The sequence below is a fragment of the Poecilia mexicana genome, unplaced genomic scaffold (assembly GCF_051168715.1).
Source record: "Poecilia mexicana isolate PSO_F unplaced genomic scaffold, ASM5116871v1 scaffold_7, whole genome shotgun sequence".
NCBI classification, from domain to species: Eukaryota; Metazoa; Chordata; class Actinopteri; order Cyprinodontiformes; family Poeciliidae; genus Poecilia; species Poecilia mexicana.
Genome location: NW_028263376.1, coordinates 11,694,894 through 11,713,463, shown reverse-complemented (window position 1 = coordinate 11,713,463; position 18,570 = coordinate 11,694,894). Strand labels below are relative to the sequence as shown.

At 39.9% G+C, this 18,570-nt stretch overlaps 2 protein-coding genes across 2 annotated transcripts; one reads left to right on the top strand and one right to left on the bottom strand.

Annotated features, from left to right (window-relative positions):
• Positions 1–105: 105 nt before the first annotated feature.
• Positions 106–10,815, top strand: eps8l3b (EPS8 signaling adaptor L3b). The gene is made up of 20 exons (XM_088007054.1): positions 106–407; positions 1,915–2,030; positions 2,934–3,046; positions 3,133–3,197; positions 3,283–3,441; positions 4,491–4,640; positions 4,750–4,835; positions 4,917–5,026; positions 5,956–6,065; positions 6,180–6,315; positions 6,393–6,466; positions 6,556–6,630; positions 6,711–6,856; positions 7,926–8,121; positions 8,480–8,520; positions 8,639–8,732; positions 9,297–9,413; positions 9,492–9,580; positions 9,683–9,815; positions 10,398–10,815. Exons 2-20 carry the CDS (start codon positions 1,993–1,995, stop codon positions 10,437–10,439), a joined length of 1,974 nt encoding a protein of 657 aa, XP_087863180.1. The 5' UTR covers positions 106–407; positions 1,915–1,992; the 3' UTR covers positions 10,440–10,815.
• On the bottom strand, positions 10,813–17,056 carry LOC106918525 (glutathione S-transferase Mu 3-like). Its single transcript, XM_014988373.2, has 8 exons — positions 16,895–17,056; positions 13,593–13,668; positions 13,435–13,499; positions 13,270–13,351; positions 13,060–13,157; positions 12,886–12,981; positions 11,313–11,423; positions 10,813–11,120 (listed from the first exon to the last, which is right to left on the bottom strand). The coding sequence occupies exons 1-8, from the start codon at positions 16,928–16,930 to the stop codon at positions 11,025–11,027; spliced, it is 660 nt and encodes a 219-aa protein (XP_014843859.1). The 5' UTR covers positions 16,931–17,056; the 3' UTR covers positions 10,813–11,024.
• Positions 17,057–18,570: the final 1,514 nt, after the last annotated feature.

Genomic DNA, 18,570 nt, shown 5'->3' with positions numbered 1-18,570 from the left:
TGTGTGCTCGGTTTTTGTTCTGTCCAATATTGTGATCAAACATTTATTTGTTTGCTATATTACCTATTCAGACATAAAGGAACCTTCTGGAGCTGCTTTGTTGCATAAATGCGGAACAATCCTTGAGACCTTAGATAAGTCTGAAGAAGGCTATATAAAGCTGCACCTACCCTTTGGAGTCATAATGAGTCACAGCGTTTCTGTCCTTCAGGTGGCAAATCAGGCCGCCTCTCGATCCGTCACTTCTGAAAGAACGTTGCACTTTGACCCTTGAGTTTACAGGCGGAAGTCCAGGACGTTTTCTAGGCGATGGTCTTGAGTATCAGATGTTTTCTGCCATCAGACGTGTCGGAGGGAAGTTAATTTTGACCGGAGCGATGACTCCGGAGCGGAGCTGATACGCGGAGGTGAGTCCTGAACGATCTGCTGGGCTTTATACGAGGGGAGGCTGGACAAATAAACCTTTATTGGTGACAGCTTTGGTTGCTCTTTTTAAGATTGAAAATGTGCTTGCTTTTACAGAAAGTGGCTTTCTGTTAGTTGTGAAACTTACTTTGTGTCTTGCATAAAATCCAGGAGGTATGTGTTAAATTTGGGGCTAAAATACAGAGCTGAAGTTTAGGTTTTTTGGTCAAACATGATCAGCTAAAAAGCTTTAAATTAACATCTTGAAGCGTAAATCAGAAGTGAACACAACGGCCAAAATCACAAAGCTGATGCACCGCTTTTGTTCTTTCAGTCATGAGGAAAAATCTAGAGAACAGTTTGATTATTATTCAGTTTTTTGTTAATTTTAACCCAGAATTTATCACAGGTTCTGTAACTGATTAACTCAGCATTGCCCTTTTAGTGCCAACAATCTCTGAATCTCATTTTCATGCCTTCTTTTAGGTTACCAAGGACAGTTTTGGATAATAATCAATGCTCGGTTGTAGAAAGCAAACACTTTTGAGTTCTTTTGCTGAAGAGGCTCACATTGGCGATTAAAATTCCCTGAAGATCTTTATTGAAACTAAAGCAGCATTATTACATTTGTAAGAAATGTTAATCTGCTCTGGTCAGATCAGAAACGGAAAACAAATGCTGAAGTTAACTGGGTAAGCCAACTATAAAGGCCCTTTTGTTTTAAATCATTGCTTAGTGTGAATTTATAGAAATAGCTTTGAAATAAAACCTTTTGAAACTTAAACAATTGACAAAGATACCCATAGCTCTGTAAAAACGGTAAACTAGTTGCAACAAAGGATAAAATGGCTACGAAGAATCGCCTCAAACGGGTCAAAAGGCTACAAGAAGATATGCATAGACAATAGTGCAAAATGAGTCGTGTTTGTATGACCAGCTTCTTTCTTTACAGTTGAATGACATAAAAACATTTATATTGAACTTTTTCAACTGGTGAAAGTCATTAAGAAGCCTTTTAAATTTCTTGCCAGAGTCCGCAGCTTTCATTTTCACGTTAGGTAAAAGAATAACCCAGAGCTCAGATTGAGCTTTTTCAACAGCATTTAAGTACGAGATGTAAATGAAAGAAAAGCCAGACAGTCAGAAAGAGACTAGATTAATCTGCAAAGCTTAAAAACTATCTTAAAACTCAGCGTAGGGCTTAAACTTTTGGTTGTACCGTGTAAAAAGCCATTTGCAGCTAAGTGAAACTTAGGCTGACTGTGGATGTTGAGCTTTATAAAACTGTAACATAAGTGCAAAAATGTAAAACTATACAAATATGACGTGACAGCCAATAATACTGACACAGAGGATAGCTACATAAGGGCCCCGAATACTGAATACTGCTAAATGAAGTGGATTTGAGATAAAACTATCCGCCTGTCCACATAGGAAAACAGGTGACCAGTTAGAAGATGGTTATCTGGAGCCGGACAAGGCCTGATTTGTTTGTTGTTGCCTTGACAGACGTCCTTTTTTACGCTGGTTGGGGTAAATTCCAGATTATCCCCTCCGCCCAGACGTGTGGACCTCAGTAGATCCACAATGCTTGGAAACGGCCGACCTTTCTCCTACTCCCCGAGGTATGTTTAACAAGCAGCCATGTTTGACTGGGATTTTAAAAGCTCTCCAACTCTTAAAAAGTCTCACCCTCGCTGATAACACAGTCAACTCGCATTTATTCATGCTTTCTTTCCCAGAAGCCAGACTTCCGCAGTCAATATTAATTCAGGCTTGATGAAAGTTGGAGTTTTTCAGATGTAAAACGGCTCCTGGGCTTTATAAACAAACCGGTGTTGTTGGGTTGTTCTGACTTGCAGTCTATCTCACAGAAATGTATTTTCCTCATTATTTCCAGCTGAGTCAATGAAAAACACCAGAGATGCCGTAGTGTTAGCTGTGTTTCAGCGTCACCAATGTTAACTTATGAAGAACCACTGCTTGAAAAACTTTCGCTAAAACTTGTGTGCCTGTTTGCTGGATTTTTAAAGAATTTTCTAAAGATATGGCCTTGAGACATTGCTCACTGGGTGTGCTTAGTGTATTCGTCCTGGAAACATGTCTCTCCTTAACCTTTGTACTCCCTTCAGCCTTCACAGTGGCACAATTAACACGTACAATAATTGGGCAGAGAATGAGTAAAAAAATAAATAATAAAAGTCAAAACAAATTGATGAAACCTTTGATAGAAACAACTTTGTAGAAAAAAAAAGGTCTGGCTCCTTGGAAGTAAAATGTAAAGAGACTATCAATGCCTCTTTGTATGTTTTGAAACTGAGCATATTAAGTTTTTTTTTTTAATTGGCTGCTGTCCAGTTGCCTCAAAAACATAGTTTCTTCTTCTTCTTCTTCTTCTTCTTCTTCTTCTTCTTCTTCTTCTTCTTCTTCTTCTTCTTCTTCTTCTTCTTCTTCTTCTTCTTCTCCTCCTCCTCCTCCTCCTCCTCCTCCTCCTCCTCCTCCTCCTCCTCCTCCTCCTCCTCGTTCAGGGGTTTCTCTCAGGAGGACTTCCCTCAGAGGCGAGCGTTTCACCAAGATGAGCCCAAAGAATCCCTGCTGCAGAGACAAAGCATGTCCAGACCCAGTGGAAGATCCATCTACAGTATGTCCAGACATCAAATCGCACCTCCTTAATTAGGTATATTTATGTTTTCTGAGGAAAAAAAAAATGTTTTTTTTTTTCATCAGTGCAGAGAAAAGAGTACGCAGAGACGCTCCACAAAAACCCCGACAGCTTTCAAGTCAGAGTGGAGGTAGGAAATCTGCTCTTGCGTGACGATGCACTTATTGTTTTGAATTTAGTCTCAACTTCTCTTCACAAACCCGCTCCTCCCACAGCATCTGTTAATCTGTGAGCTGGACAGCCAGGAGCTGAAGACAGAGGACGACTGTGTGACCAAACTCAAGGAGCTGGACGGCAAAGGTCGTCTGTGGCCCCAAGAGATGATCTTAGAGATAAAGGGACCCTACGTCGTGCTCTGTGACATTGAGACCAAGGTTGGTGTTGATTGTCTAAATAATGACCTGAATAACTTGGCAAACAGAAATGAAATAATTAGGTGAATGTATTCGAGGTAAAAAGATGTAACATGAGGAATATACAGGAAATCCACAGTTATTAGCTTTGAAAATAGGCCGGTCACAATAACAAATTTTGCAGGATGATAAATTGTCCCAGAACGATAAACGATAATATTGATGTTTTAAGACCATTTCCAAGTAATGTAATAGTAATAATGGGATATTAATGGCAAAAACACACTTTCAAAGATAAATAAATTTAAATTTACTGAACATTTAAACACTGGAACTGGAAGTCATTTTAAATATCCAAAAATAAATACAGAAAACAACAAATAAAATGATTTATGAAGTTTGTGTAAACAAAATGATCTTTCAAAAAAAGGGATAGTTGAGACCAAAGCACCACACTGAGGATTTTTTATCATTCAGTTTTTGGTAAAAATAAAAAGAAAAGAGAAAAAAAACGATAAATCAAGCAAATGAAAATGACTGAGTTTCCTTTAATTTATTATGTGATTAATTGATTTATTGTTTATTGTGACAGGCCTATTTGAAAATCAGTTCAGATCAAGTCTCTTCTGTATATTGATGGTGAGCACTGACACAGGCTGGGTTCTGTTCAGATAATCTGGTGCTGCTAATCCAAAACATCTGATTAATTTATAAACACCAAGTTTGACCAATCTCTAGAAAAGCTGAACTTTTGTGAGTTTCTGGGAAAATAAACCAGCAACGACTTTGGAAAACCAACTGTTGCCTCCCGTCTGCATGCGATCATGAGGCTATTTTCAAACAATCTGAAGTTCATGATATGCAATTAAACAAAAGGAAATGCAACAATCTAATTCCTGTTTTGGGCTCTTCTGGAGTTCGTCTATAGTCACCCTGAGCAAAAAGCCACTTGGTTTTGTTCACTTGCTCCTGTAATCTATCCAGTATGCCTGAATCTGCTTCAATAAGCAGATTATGATGGCTTTATGAGTTTGTTGATTAATTTGTAGCGACTCCTTCTGACCTTACAGGGGGAGCTGGATTCAATACCTCTGAGGAGCATCGTGAAAACCCGCGCAGTGCTGGAAAGCTGCGCCTACAACTCTCTGCTGATGTTAACCGTGCAGGAAGGGCGCAGGCGCGGCGCTCAGGTCTTCATGTTCCAGTGTGAGGAGACGGGGGTGAGCTTTACCTCTCACGAGAACCCAGGACGCTTCCAGAAGAAGGAAATATGTGAAACTGCTACCCCGTACAGGGTGTGATTAACGGCAGGTCTCGTTGTTTTATCAGGCAGAGATCATTAAGGCTGATCTGGACAAGGCAATACAGAGAGGAGGCAGCGAGATGGAGCCACGCAGAATGACGCCTGACATCAGGTACGCGACTGAGCAAACGTCACATTTACGAGAAGCTGGAGAGATTTGACGTTTAGAAAATAATGCTGGGAATACCTTCAGTCGGCAGAGTACAACCGGTTTCCGGCGGGAAAGGTTCAGTCCTGTGCAGCAGGAGGAGAACCTGCCGCCTGCAGACTACGTGGCCCCGCAGTGGGACAGCAGACAGTCAGGTACGCTCAAAGGAGGCTGGGTGCACATGTAGCCAACAGCTTCAATGTATTTAATTAGGATTTTATTCAGCAGAACATATGTGAGCAGGAATCCATTGACGGATGTTATTTTTATCAGGATAAACGCAGCTGTTCTGTGAAGGCTGTGTTGGAGAACGTTAGCAAACAAAAAGCATCACGACGAAATTAAGATTGAAGCATGTTTAGGTATAAAACAACATCAGGGATCATTATTTAGAAAAAACAACCAAGAGGCCCATGGTATGAGCTTTGGATGAGCTGCAGAGGTCCACTGCTCGGGTTGGAGAAGCAGTCGACAGGTTAGCTTTACCGACGTACTCCACGGGTTGGGACTTTATGGATAAACAGGAAGAAGGCAGCCATGGATCTCAGTCAGATACAATCTAGTTAAACTTTTGGGCCAAGAGGAAACTGCTTTGTGAAGCAAAGCAGTTTCCTGCTTTGCCTCACAAAATGGTGAAAATGGTGATTTTCACTATGGAAATCACCGTCTCCATGGTGAAACACGGCTGCTTGATGCTGTTGTGATGCTTTTCCTCAGCAGGTCAGGGCAGCTGGTTGGAGACGATGGGAAGATGGCGCCGTAAAAGGCCTCTAAAGGTTTTTATAGCCTTTTAGAGGCTGCAAAAATTTTAGACAGTTTCACTAGATGTAAACATGCAGCCAGAGATGCAATGAAATGGGTTTGATTAATTCCTTTGATTAAGTCCAGAGTTGAGCTAATTGAAGAATCTATGACAAAACTCAGGGGGAAAAAAATGTCCATTCAGTCTTGAGCTATTTTACGTAGATGGTAAAGACAACCCCCCCCAGCTTCTGTGAGTTAAAATGTCCTCTGAAAAGTATTTCAGCAACAAACCTGAGTAACCATCAACGTCTTCTGTCATTTTTATCTCTTATCCGTTTAGATTACAGACCTGACTCGCGTCCCTATACCCCACAAGAAGAGATGTCGAATTATTCCGATTTTCAAGATTCAGACATGGCTATGCTGCGAGCGGAGATGGAGAGAAACACGGTGAGTGCTTTAGCAACTCTCCTCATCTCTCTTTCTCTCTTTGCTCCCAATGAAAAGACCGTCTAAGCTTCGAGCTTCTGCAGCCTCCGTTCATGTTTTCATTCCTTTCCTCAGGACATTTTTAACCATATTTTAACTGATGTGGAGATCTTCGGGGACAGAGTAGCAGAAGTTATGAATAAAGCTCAGGAGAAAGAAAGCAAGGGCAAGATGATGAAGTTTCCAAAGAAGAAAAAATCCAAATCAAACGGTAATAATCGTCAGAGATGACGTGCATAACACAACACGCTTGATGGTTACGTTTGTGATGTGATTGTTTTCGCGCAGTGCCATCCAACCTGCCACACTGGACTGAATATGTCTCATTTCTTCAGAAAATTAAATATGCTTTCAATCTGCTGGTACGTACCGGTTTGGTCTCGACAGTTTGGCCGCGCAGTAACCTGTTACTGCAGTGAAAAAAATAACTAAACTTTTCTCGACATCACAGGCCCAGCTGAATGGAGCCCTGAGCAACCCCACCGCTGATCGATATGTGGATATCTTCTTCTCTTTCCTGGGAAATGTAAGCTCCTCCCGCTCCAGGTATTTCCCCCCATCTGGTCTCAGTTGTGACAGTGCATGTATTTTTTGTTTTTCCCGCAGACCATTCCTCTGTATCCCGAAGATATACCTCCATCGGTCACCTCCCCCCTGCTGACGGAGGAGGCTGTGAGGCTCCTCAATCAAGTTTTGGATCCTCAGAAGAAGCAACTCTGGATGAATATGGGAGAATGCTGGAGCATTCCCAGGTTGGTCAGATTTTACAGGCACCTGGTTCTCTTTTTATTCCATAAAGCTTGTAAAAATTCCTCAGACACAACTCACTCACGTAATTTCTTGACCCGCCAAGCCCAAACTGGGCGTAGGCATCCAGCGGTATATAAATAAATACGGGTCAAAGTTTAAGTTGATTTTCAAATAAGAGGAAAAATGGCAGAAAGGTGTGTTTTATTATGAAGCATAGATGGAAAAACAGACTCAGTGCAGCAATATCAGCGTTTTGGTTGATGCAACTCAAGTCAATCTCTACTGACAACCTTTGGATTTTATGTGATGAATCAGCACAAAGTAGCAGATTATAAGGGGAAAGAAAAAAGGTTCTTCCAGGACCTTTTTTAATCTGCTCTGACTAGCTTGCCTCTCCCTGCTGAAGAAAAGCCTCCTCACAGCATGATGTTTCCTAATAATCACATTTGTTTGATCTGAAATCAATATGTGTAGCAAAAAACAAAAGCATAAAGCGTTTTCTCTGTGCTGTGGTGTTTTGTATGCGTCCCAGAAGTCTTTAATTTTGGAACAAACTGCACCCTTGAAATACAAACTACCAAATACAATCAACTCATAAAGATAATTATTAAGCTTCTAACTGTTGCTTTGTCTTATCTGTCTGTCCGTCCGTCTATTTATCTCTGTTGTTTCTGTCCAGCTGGTAGGAAGCCGACTTTGTACCAGCTGAAAGTAGGTCGACATGGATTTGAACAAATCCATGCGTTGATTTGTTCAAAGCATCCGTTCAGTACATGGTTGTGTTCAGAGCCACCTGGTGACATCATAATGTAGAGCTGAGCATCATCTGCATAGCTATGGCAACCAATCTTGTTGTTAAACCCTGAGCTAGTGGGATCATGCAGACATTAAACAGGAGGGCTCCCAGGATCGAACTGTTCCAGAGTCCTGCCCAGCTCTCCGGTCACTTCAGCAATATGTCATGGCCATCAGTGTCAAATGCTGCTCTGAGGTCCAACAGAACCAGAACCACTGTGGTTCTTCTATAGTCTGTGTCGGCATCAGTTTCTTAACCCTCCTTTCTGCTCCCAGGTCTTCCTGGCCGGGCGATGTCGATCCTTACATCCCGGAGTTTTACGACGGCTGGCAGCCTCCTGCACCCCTTCACTCCCCTCCTGATCCTCAGCGGAACAATCCACTGAACAGAAACACCAGCCAGCGCTTCCCGCCCGGACCAATGAACAATGACCGGAACTACTCGCCCAGAGCCACGATTCAGCGCTCTGAGGTGGTTAACACTTACCTGGTCGTCAAGTGAAGGAATGTCAGAAATCATGGGGTTCTCAGCAGCTGCAGCAACAGATTAAGTTGTGTGTGTGTGTGTGTGTGTGTTTTTAAAGATATTGTTTAGCTGTTAACACAACACTATAAAGTTCTGGATGTGTTTTGAAATGACAGGGAAGAGTGAAACTTTTAACCAGTTGACAGGGGTTGAAATCACTACATGTAGAAAAAAGGCCAGAGCAATCATTTCTATGATTTTCCACTCTTACTATTCGACAAAGCAGCACTGGAACATGCTTGGTTTGAAGAAACAAGCTAAATGTCCACTGTTCTTATCATGATGTACCTTGTGTCTTTTACAGCCCAGGTCCAACGGTCCAATGAGATCACCGTCATCTCAGTAGTGAGTTTTATCAGCAGTGCCTGCAGGGTCGCACGCAACAAACATTTCCTTGTTCCTTACTCTGTTCTTCACAGTTGTTATGAAAATTGTTAAAATGTTTTGGTTGTCGCGGTTCCAGCCCGACCGAGCCTCCGCTCTACATGCGCGTCATGTACAATTTCTCAGCAAGGAACATGCAGGAGCTGACCGTCACGCAGGGAGAGGTGGTTCAGGTAAGAGGTCCAACATGATTGCTTAAAGGTATACATTTAGATTTATAGTACACATTACTGGTTTATTATACCTAGCATAGCTATTTGTATTTGTCTCAGTATCTACTGCCCCTAGAAACCCTTGATTACCGTAGAGGAGCTGCAGAGATCCTCAGCTTAGGTGGGAGAATCAGTCCACATTACAGACTGGCCTTTACAATAGATCAGCAAGAAGAAGTTTATTGATTTGAACCAAATAAGTAATTTTTCTGGTTTGCCAGAACCACATAGTGAACACAGCATAATTTGGGACGATGGTGGTGAAGGTAGTAGGAGTTTGTCCTGCAGTCAGTGGGTTGACGGTTTGATTCCAGCTCTGTTTTTGTCTCTATTGTGTCCTTGAGCGTGTCAGATTGTAGCTTGCCACCATCAGTGTGTGAATCACTGAATGCAGTGTGAAATGTTTTGGGTTTTAGGCCATTTACATGTTTTTTGCATTTATCCAGCTTGTTTTTTGCAGTGAATCATAGCTGCAGAGGTATCAAGGTATCTGTAAATTTCATGATCTGCTCCCATTCTTGACAGGTGGTCCAGAAATCCAGGCCATGGTGGCTTGTTCGAAACTCCCGTAACGAGGAGGGCAACGTTCCTCCAAACATTTTGGAGCAAGTTGAGAACAACGAATCCTCGGAAGAGCAGCGGGTGAGCCGAGTGGACGGTGGCGCTGCATCGAAACAAAACTAACCGATTTAACACGCTCTTCTTCACTCTGCTTCACAGTGGGACTCACGGAGCCAGGTTACTCTCGACTACAACTCCTCTTCTGCAGAAGTGAAAGCATGGCTCGAGAGCAAAGGTTTCTCTAGAATGTAAGGACCAGTCTCTAGCTTTAGGATGGTTGTTCAGTAAAAAAAAATATGATTTACAAAGAATAAACGGGGAATTATTGGTTGCCTACTTCTCTTGGCCAGCACTGTGTCTAGCCTTGGTGTCCTGACTGGAAAACTGCTTCTGGGAATGACCAAAGAGGAAATCAGGATGGTGTGCCCGGAAGAAGCTGGAAAAGTCTTCTTCCAGCTTCAAGCTGTTAAGTCACAACTTGCAGTAAGTCGTGATCACTCTTCTAAAAATTTCATTGATTACAGTTTTGTAAGTCAGAATTTTTTGTTAAGCTGCTGATGCTAATTTTGATTCATTCTGATGACTGGGAAAATGGGTAACCACGTAGTTTAATTTCAGCAGTGACATGAACAGACAGGTAAAGCTCATCCGTCTCTTCTGCTTGGACAGTTTGATTGGTCACAGTCAGTTTGAGGCATCAAGACTAAACCTGTACACCTATAAGGCCCAGGCATGCAGGGCACCAAAACAAACAACTTTCAGATTATTCTCCTGGAATCAATATAATCATGTTTTGCCTTGGAATCAAAACAATCTGGCTAGCAGCACTATGAAGTTTGTTAAAACACCATACTACTTGCAACTGCTGTATACTATATATTACTCCCAAATAATTAGTCTCAAAAAGGAGAAGTCAGGAGTGTAAAAACTGTATGTTATCTAGTAGAGAAAAAGTCTAGCCGTCATGAGTGACCTGTATGTAACAATAACCCCCCGGTTCTCTCAGATCACATCTCTACATGGAGAAAACATCTGTAATACTTTTTTTTTTTTTTTGTCCTGCAGCTCGCCAGTGAGCCGTCACAAATGTACAACAACCGCTACTGACAACAACTACAGCTGTGAGGCTTAGACTTCTGGACTTAACGGTTCTGGATCCCTCTGAATCTAGAGATCCGTTCTCACTCTTAGGATCTGCTGAACTTCATCCAACCCGGCGTGTTTTTGTATAGCATATATATATAAAAAAAAAACACAGTCACTTGAAGTAATCTATTGGTTATTTCACTTGTTAATAACTAACCTTTGTATTAGGCTAATCAGCACTATTGCCTCTAATCTAATCATCCATGAACATGTATAAATATGTCTAAAATTGTGTAATAATTTCTACGTCAGTAAGTTATCGTGTTTTTTTTTTTAATTAATGATTCTCACATGATTTATTGTAGAAAGTTTAATAAATAAAATCAGATTCAAGTGAGATTTAGTTAGTTTATTCTGTCAACAAAACATGTTACAAAACTAACAAGTGCTTTGATTGAAATTAAAAGCATTCAGCTTCATATCTTTACAAACCGAAAGGACATGAAGCCTTCATGATACAAAAAAAGATGATAAATTTACGTTTCTCCAGTAAGTTGCACTTGTGGAAAGCACTTTGTATTTCTAAGGCAGAGGTGAGTTTCGTCTTCACTCCTTCTTGTGTCCCCATTTGGCCATCTTGTTGTTGACGGGAGTCTTAATGAACCTGCTGGACTTCATGTAGGCAGCAATCTTCTCCAGCGCCTGCAACGACAGCAGAGGAGATAAGTGAACGGAAAATGGAATGAGCTCCTCTGGCTCCGATTACTGAAGTAATCCGTAATCTAAGGTTATGTAATTACTCCATAAATGTACTTAGTGATGTCACAAAGACAGTTTCTCACCAACCAAAGAATGGCAGCATCTTTACATCTGCCAGTATCAGAGTTTTCTCACCTCAAAGCGGTCCAAGAAATCTTTGAGGTTTTTGAAGTCGTCCAAGCATGAAGAATGAAACATCCTGTGCTGATCCAGCAGCTCATACATGACGAAGTCCACAAAGGTGATCTAATGGGAATGGAAATTATTACCAAACAGTTTTTAAAGTACACAATGAACTCAGGCATTTAGTCATATTCAGGCAGTGAATTCATAATGAATATGTGCCAGTTCATTTATCTTTGAGCTCTCATCTTCATTTCCACCAGAAACTTAAAACACAAATAACGGGAAGTTCGGAGCTCATTCGATCTGAAGAACCACCAGGTTTGTGGTTCTGGGTAAGTGGAAGATCACCAAATGTGTAAATTAAGTTATGAATTAATTACTGCCACATAATTCAAGCAGAAATGGATCTTGTTCTAATTGTCAGGATTTCTACATCCCCCCCCACTCCCAAGTAAAATTTTTTAAGCCCATGTTGAGACATAAAACACAAAACTTCACAAAGAATTGGAGGCAGACATTGGATTTCAGTATGGAACTGTAATAACCAGACAATGTAAGAAAGGAAGAAATACAAGTACATCTGAAAATTTTGAATATTGTGATAAAGTTCAGGTATTTTTATTAATCTTCATAGGAAGAGTTTCAATTTCTGAAAGATATTCAAGGTATTCTTTTTTTAGATGAGGTAACTTGGAAGAAAGGATAAAGGAAAACAATGAGGAAAGGAAAGATAAAAATGGAAGACAGGGATATTAGGTGGCTAGGAAGTAAGGAAAGAAAGGACAAGAAAAAAATGAACGGCAAGGTGAGAGGGAGGGCAGAAAGGAAAGAAGCAAGAAAGGAAGGACAGACAACTATGGAACGACATGAGGACAAAAAAGGAGCTCGGGTTGGTAAAAATTAGAGAATGGAGTACATGGGGGAAGAAAAAAATAAGGAAGGAACTAAGGAAGGAAGAAGGAGGCCAGGACACCAAGGAGGAAGAGAAACTAGACAGTGGGATAGGGGACAAAGTCTGGAAATACAAATAATACAAATAAGTTTGTATTTTTCTAAACTTATTCAGACCTGAAAAATACAAAAAAAATAAATAAAAAAATACACACACACACACACACACAAAAATCACAAATCATGTGTTTTCCATACTGCATATGAACCCTTTACTGTGGCCTTCAACACATTTTGCAGAAGGTTTTGATAATTTTGGAGCCAAATCTGAGAAAAAAGTGTGCTTAAAAATAACAATTACATATTTTTTTCACTTTAATCTGAAATATTTTAATCTGCATAGAGCCTACACCGCCCCCTGCTGGTGTAATTCTGTAACAGCTGAAATGAAGCTCAAAGGGACCAAACTGATTCCTCACACAGTTTAAAATTTGACGGCTAGATGTTTTCACAGCATGTTTTAAATCCGCTTGCATCAATAACTTGGTCTTTAAAGAACATACTTAAAAACAACTAATCAGCTGAAAGGTGGCCAGAGCAGCAACCAGCAAATTAGATGAATTACTATTGGATCAAAGCTATAAAGCTTAATTTTTAGCTTTCAATATAAACTCAAACTGAGACAACTTACTTTGTCACCAGCGAACCACTTCCTGTCACCCAGGAAGTCGGAGAACTGCTTCAGCGTACCTTGCAGCGAGCTGAGGTATCCTGGCTTTAGCTTTTCCTGATTTTACGGAGGGAAGGCCGACTTTAGTGGGCGTCCAAGATTTAATGTGAAAACATTTAAAGAACATCTACTTACTAAGTCGGTGTAGCACAGCCTCACAAAGCCGTTTCTAAAGTCCATGGCCTGGTTCTCCAGCACGTCCACTCTGACCTTTTCATCCTCCGTCTCTCCACCTGTCATCACCCCAAAGTCCACAGAAAGAACATTTGGCATCACAAAACTATTAAATTAAAGAAAAAAAAAACCCTTGATTTTGTATTATGAATGAAGGACCCCAATACGTACACAGGTTGTGTTTGCGAGCGATGTATCTCATAATGGCGTTGCTCTGCGTTATCTTCCTGTCCCCATCCAACAGGTAGGGCAGCTACAGTGAGGGTCAATCATCATCATCATCAACAAAACACTTGAGCCTGCTCTACGGTGAAAGCAAAGCTGAACAATTCTTACGTTGGGGAAGTCAATTCCAAGTTTCTCCTTCTCATCAATCCAGCAGCTTTTGTCATAGTCCGGAGCTAAGAGAGAGAAATGAGTGATTTATTCAAATCTTCTAATGTAGTGGTAATGTAGTGGATTTTCTTGATCTGTTAGCTGAAATAGCGCATCACCTTCACCGCAGGTGTAAAACTTTTCATTATACGCAGTGCCGGTGTACTCCAGGAGGAGGCGGACGGGCTGGGCGAGCTGCACGGATTCAGAAAATGGGGAGAAATTATTTCATTGTCAGGGTTGACTTTGACACCAAATACAGACACGGACAAACTTCAGAAGACGCGCAATTGAATTATCCAGTTTTATATAAACAAAACAAACAAACAAACATTCACAGCATTATTTAAGTATTAAGACTGAGACTTGTCTAGGCTTTATGTAAGGTTTAGATTTCAACTTCTCAAAGGATGATTATATGATTCATCACTTCACCGAGTCTAGTGTCTAAGTTTTAAATCACATTAAGACAACAGCTTGTGAAAAAGACACTTGACCACTCTCTATGTGCTGTAATGTAATTATCTCGCCACTCACTGTCTTCATGAAAACCTTTTCAAGTTAAAGTCTCTCCATTTGTCTCCAATGGGACACTTAAACAGTTCTCTACGAAAACCCAACATCAGCAGAGCCTCAACACATTCGCAAACAAATATACATTTACCAAGGATGAACATAACTGTTGCATTCTTCCGCAGTCATCAAGAGGAAAAGACTAAGGCTATAAGCTAATTGAGAAGATGTCATTATGTTCTGATCTAGTCGTACAGGTTAAAGTCACATGGCTACACAAAAATTATTTTTGCTTTGACGATGAAGATTGATTGTTTTCTAGCTTGTAAAAATGTGTAATGCCAATTGTAATATGCAGCAAGCAAAAATACTTTATTTTACAAAACATTTGACGCAATGTCAAATGAAAGCCACAATCTAAAAATTACAAATCACCAAAAACAGTTCAATACCACATGTACTGAAATACATTTCCTTTAATTACATTATGTTTGTTTTGCATTCTACCTAACCCAACTGAAAGTTACTATTTGCTGTCATTAGTAGTCTTTAACAAAACTGGCCATTTTAAAAAGGCCATGCTCTGAAAAATTAAAAATTAACCATTGCATATAAATTGGTTTGTTATATCAGTATGACTGTTGACCACCAATACATGCGGCGGTGAATAATTAACAAAAGAGGCTGCAAAGTAGAAACAATGCATCATAGGCTAAATGATGAATGGCCATATGAAAAGTGCAAGTCACATGAATCAGCACATGAAACTGCTGATTCATGTGCAAGTCGCATGAATCAGCAGTTTTATATTTTTGATACTATTCCTTATTAGGAGCTAATATTCTCTCCAGGAAGCATTATTTTGTAAGTAAAATGCCAAAGTACAAGCTTACAATCATATCCATATCTGACATAAATGAACAAACACTTCAGGAGTCTCATTTATAAAACATTGCATAGGCACTAAACTAATAGTGTATTCACACCTGACACATTTAATATGCTTTAAACAGACCAGAGTTTGTATTCCCCGTTGGTCCAGACTTTTTGTGCAGGTGTAAATCCTGGTTTTTTAAAGTGAACTTCAAGGCTTAAAACTGGGAGCAGCAAACCTGTAAAACAGGCTGTTTCAATTTTTATTAATTCTCTTGCTACGGTACACAAGTCAGGTATTCTCCTAGATGTTTTCTAAAATACAACCAAACATATACGATTAAGTGTTTAATTGTTACATGGCTTGTATGTAACTGTAATTACATTTTATTTAATTATATACAGTCTATCCTAGCAGCAGGCTGGCTGTAGTCACTCATCTGGTTATCAGCTCTCTAAAGGGCACTCATTTGGTGTTCTCATAAATCCACAATTTCTTTAAATTGGAATGAAAAGGTAGTTTTAAAACCACAATAAATTAGCCTCTATGCAAATAAAGTGATAGCTGTTTTGAATTGTGGCTCATTGAGGCAGACTTCTCATTTAATCAGTAAAAAGGCAGCTAAAGTAAATCTTACATGCTGCACTTTATACATGTAGAACTTTTCAACATATTTAAAAAAAAATCACAAAAACTTCACAAGTCAAAGTTGTCTAAAAAAAACAATCTAAAGAAATTAAGAAAATGCAGTTTTGAAAAGAGTCCACCAATCACAAGTCTAAGGGAAGAGAGTTTCAGACTTTGGGGCCACTGAACAGAATGCTTTGTCTCCCCCTTGTTATCATCTTAATATGAGGAACCATCAGCAGGTCCTGTTCAGGGACCTTCCAGAGACACAGGGCTGCAGAATCCCTGTGACATAGTTCAGTGCTTGTCCACAAGATGATAAAATATTCTTAAATTACACTCTTAACCGGAAACCAGCGTAGTTGTATAAAGACTGTGTGGGTTATATAACCCATATCAGACAGCACAAAGGAGTTTTACTTCCCCGTATACTTATGCATTTGAGCAAAATATCACAGTAAATGTTCTACTTGAGTTTAGTATTTGTGTGTACTATTAAAACCAGTTTTAAGAACCACTGACCCAGACCCAACCTTCAGGTGTTGATAAGAGTACCAGTATGTTGAAGTCAAGCTTAACCATACAGTGACTTAAAGATTATCTGCCTGATCTTGGACCAGGTTGAGGCATTTTAGTGCTCAGCCGTTTCAAGTTACCCATAAACGCCACTTGCCTAACCTTGTAGTAAGACGGAGTATTAGGGCCAGACAAAGAGTAGTTTTCTTTTTAAGAATTAAAGTAGTAATTTTGAGTGGTAAGACTACGGAGGAGTAGTCTTACCACTGCGCTAAAATAAGAGAAATGTTAAGCGTCTTGAGAAATTATACTTTGGTATTAATTTTACAAATATTGAAATACTTATTATTTTATCAGATTAACATCAAATTGTTATCAGTAGCAGGACTTTTGCTACTGATAAAAAAAAATGCTTACGACTGTCGTTCAAAGAAAGAAATATACAGATTAAAGAGCTGGGTCAGATCTCACTCGAAGCTTTTTGTTTTCTCGACTTTCTTCTGGTAACATTGTGTCTTTATTCTGCTCATATTCTCATAGTGTTAAAAGGACTTCAGTCATAATATTATGATTTCATTCTCGTATTTAAATAAAGTCTCGCCCACAGTCTGTCAGACGATCACCCAGATTACAAAATGTGAGCAATTCAGTTAATCCAGCTAATTAATTCAAACCATAAAACCGTTACTAGCCTCGCTGATAAGGGCTGCACGCGCACAGTCGGCAACATTTTAGCGGCTAGCTAGCGCCTCAAATAACATCGTTAACTTCGACGACCAGATATAATAGGAACAGTAGTAAAAGACTGTGGCGGTGGAGGGTGAAAAGAAAGCTGGCTGGCTCTGGTGGGTGTCACCGTCTGCCATTAACAGCTTGAAAAGCTCAACTTACCCCGCGAATGTCCCAGTAAGCTAGAACCATGGCCATTTTGATTCAATGTTCGGTGCCTTTCGTGTTTTAGGAGGAAGCAGCAGGAGCAAACAAAGCCCAAATGTGTGTGCGGAGAGACACCGAGGAGCGGAGGTCTTTCACGGGCCGAGAGGAGGAGGAGGAGATGAATAGGTGGGTGGGGTAACAGTCCAAACACCACAGTATTGCTCTGAACCTGTTCTGCAGGTTGCATTAAAGTTCAGCCTACACCATTTTTGCATAAAAGCACAGAAATACTTCGTAAATCCTCCCAGTAAAATTAATGCATATGACCGACAGCGAGGATAATGAGCTAAAGTCAAGCAAAGTCGTAAGTAAGGACTTTCTATGACAGCCTGATTGAAAGTAAATTGCTGTAAAATGATCCAGGGATTACTATGAAAACAATAAGTCGTGTTGTAACAAGCACATAGATTTTGGTCATGGGAGGGTTTGAGTTGAAAAAGAAAAAAAAGTATCAACCAAGCCCATCACACACAAGAGCTTAAAATCATAGACATTCATATGGCAAGGTTGAAGTTCTGGAAACAGCTATGCTTCTGCAAATTCAATAGTAAGACAATTAACGACATGCAAAAATGAACCTTTTTTTTTTGCATTTGATTTAAATGTAAAAGCGCCACATTTCTCTAACTTTTGTCTGATGTTGCAATAGGTACACCTTGCATTGTGTTTGAACTTCATATATACTTTAGTTTTTCATGGACCTGATTCAACATGATGTCAGAATCTTCTTCCTTGGAGAAATGGTCCATATCGACATGATGGCATCATACAGTTTCTACAGATTTTAGGGCTGCACCTGTCAAACAAGCTCCTCTTCTATTGTATTCCAAAGATCATTCCTGTGGCCCCCTAGACTCCAAATTAGACCAATAAGTCTCCAGTTTTTCACAAATTTGCAAAATTTACATAAAATCAACAGATCTAATTTTTTTTCTGAATTTACTGCTTTTTTTGTGTCAACATTGGGCAAAAACATTGGTTTTAAGTGACTGCTGCTCAGCCTTACTTGGTGTCAAGTTATAGTCCGTGATCGATATGGTGATTAATAACAGTCACATTTAGCATGATACATTCGTGCATGTATCATAAAAATTCCTTACAAATATTTCTAGTTTAACACAACAAAATCTTTGATTTTAATAGCAAAAAAACCTACACAAAAACAATCACAAAATCCTGGATGGACTGACCAGTGTGAAAAGATGTTCAATATTATTTAATTTTAAGAAACACTTACTGAATGCTGAAACGAACAGCTATTTTTTGATATTTTAACAGTGTAATGGGTTTTATCAATATATTCTGGCACAACCGGCCCTTAAGAACATTCAGATTTTTGACCAGGTGTATTATCGTGTTGGAAGTAGCCATGAGAAGATGTTTGTCGTGATCCTAAAGGAACAAAATGACACGCAGGTAGGCAGAGGCATTTCAGTAATGGTCAGTTCTCACTGAAGTCCCTTAAGCTTGCCAAGAAAATATTCCCCCGCCCCTCTACCAGCAGCAGCCTGAACCATTGATACAATGGAGGATGGATTTATAGTCTCATGTTTATGCCAAATTCTGAGTCTACTATCTGCATGTTGCAGCGAAAATCAAGAGTCATTGAACCAGGTAACATTTTTCTAAAC

Excerpts from the sequence above, each read along its gene's own strand:
- LOC106918525 (XM_014988373.2), bottom strand. The coding sequence starts at position 16,930 with ATGGCCATGGTTCTAGCTTACTGGGACATTCGCGGG. Across the intron at positions 13,500-13,592 it reads GTTTTACACCTGCGGTGAAG|CTCCGGACTATGACAAAAGC; the intron begins GTGATGCGCTAT and ends TCTCTCTCTTAG. Across the intron at positions 13,352-13,434 it reads TTGGAATTGACTTCCCCAAC|CTGCCCTACCTGTTGGATGG; the intron begins GTAAGAATTGTT and ends CCCTCACTGTAG.
- eps8l3b (XM_088007054.1), top strand. The coding sequence starts at position 1,993 with ATGCTTGGAAACGGCCGACCTTTCTCCTACTCCCCGAG. Across the intron at positions 3,047-3,132 it reads CAGTGGAAGATCCATCTACA|TGCAGAGAAAAGAGTACGCA; the intron begins GTATGTCCAGAC and ends TTTTTTCATCAG. Across the intron at positions 3,442-4,490 it reads TCTGTGACATTGAGACCAAG|GGGGAGCTGGATTCAATACC; the intron begins GTTGGTGTTGAT and ends CTGACCTTACAG.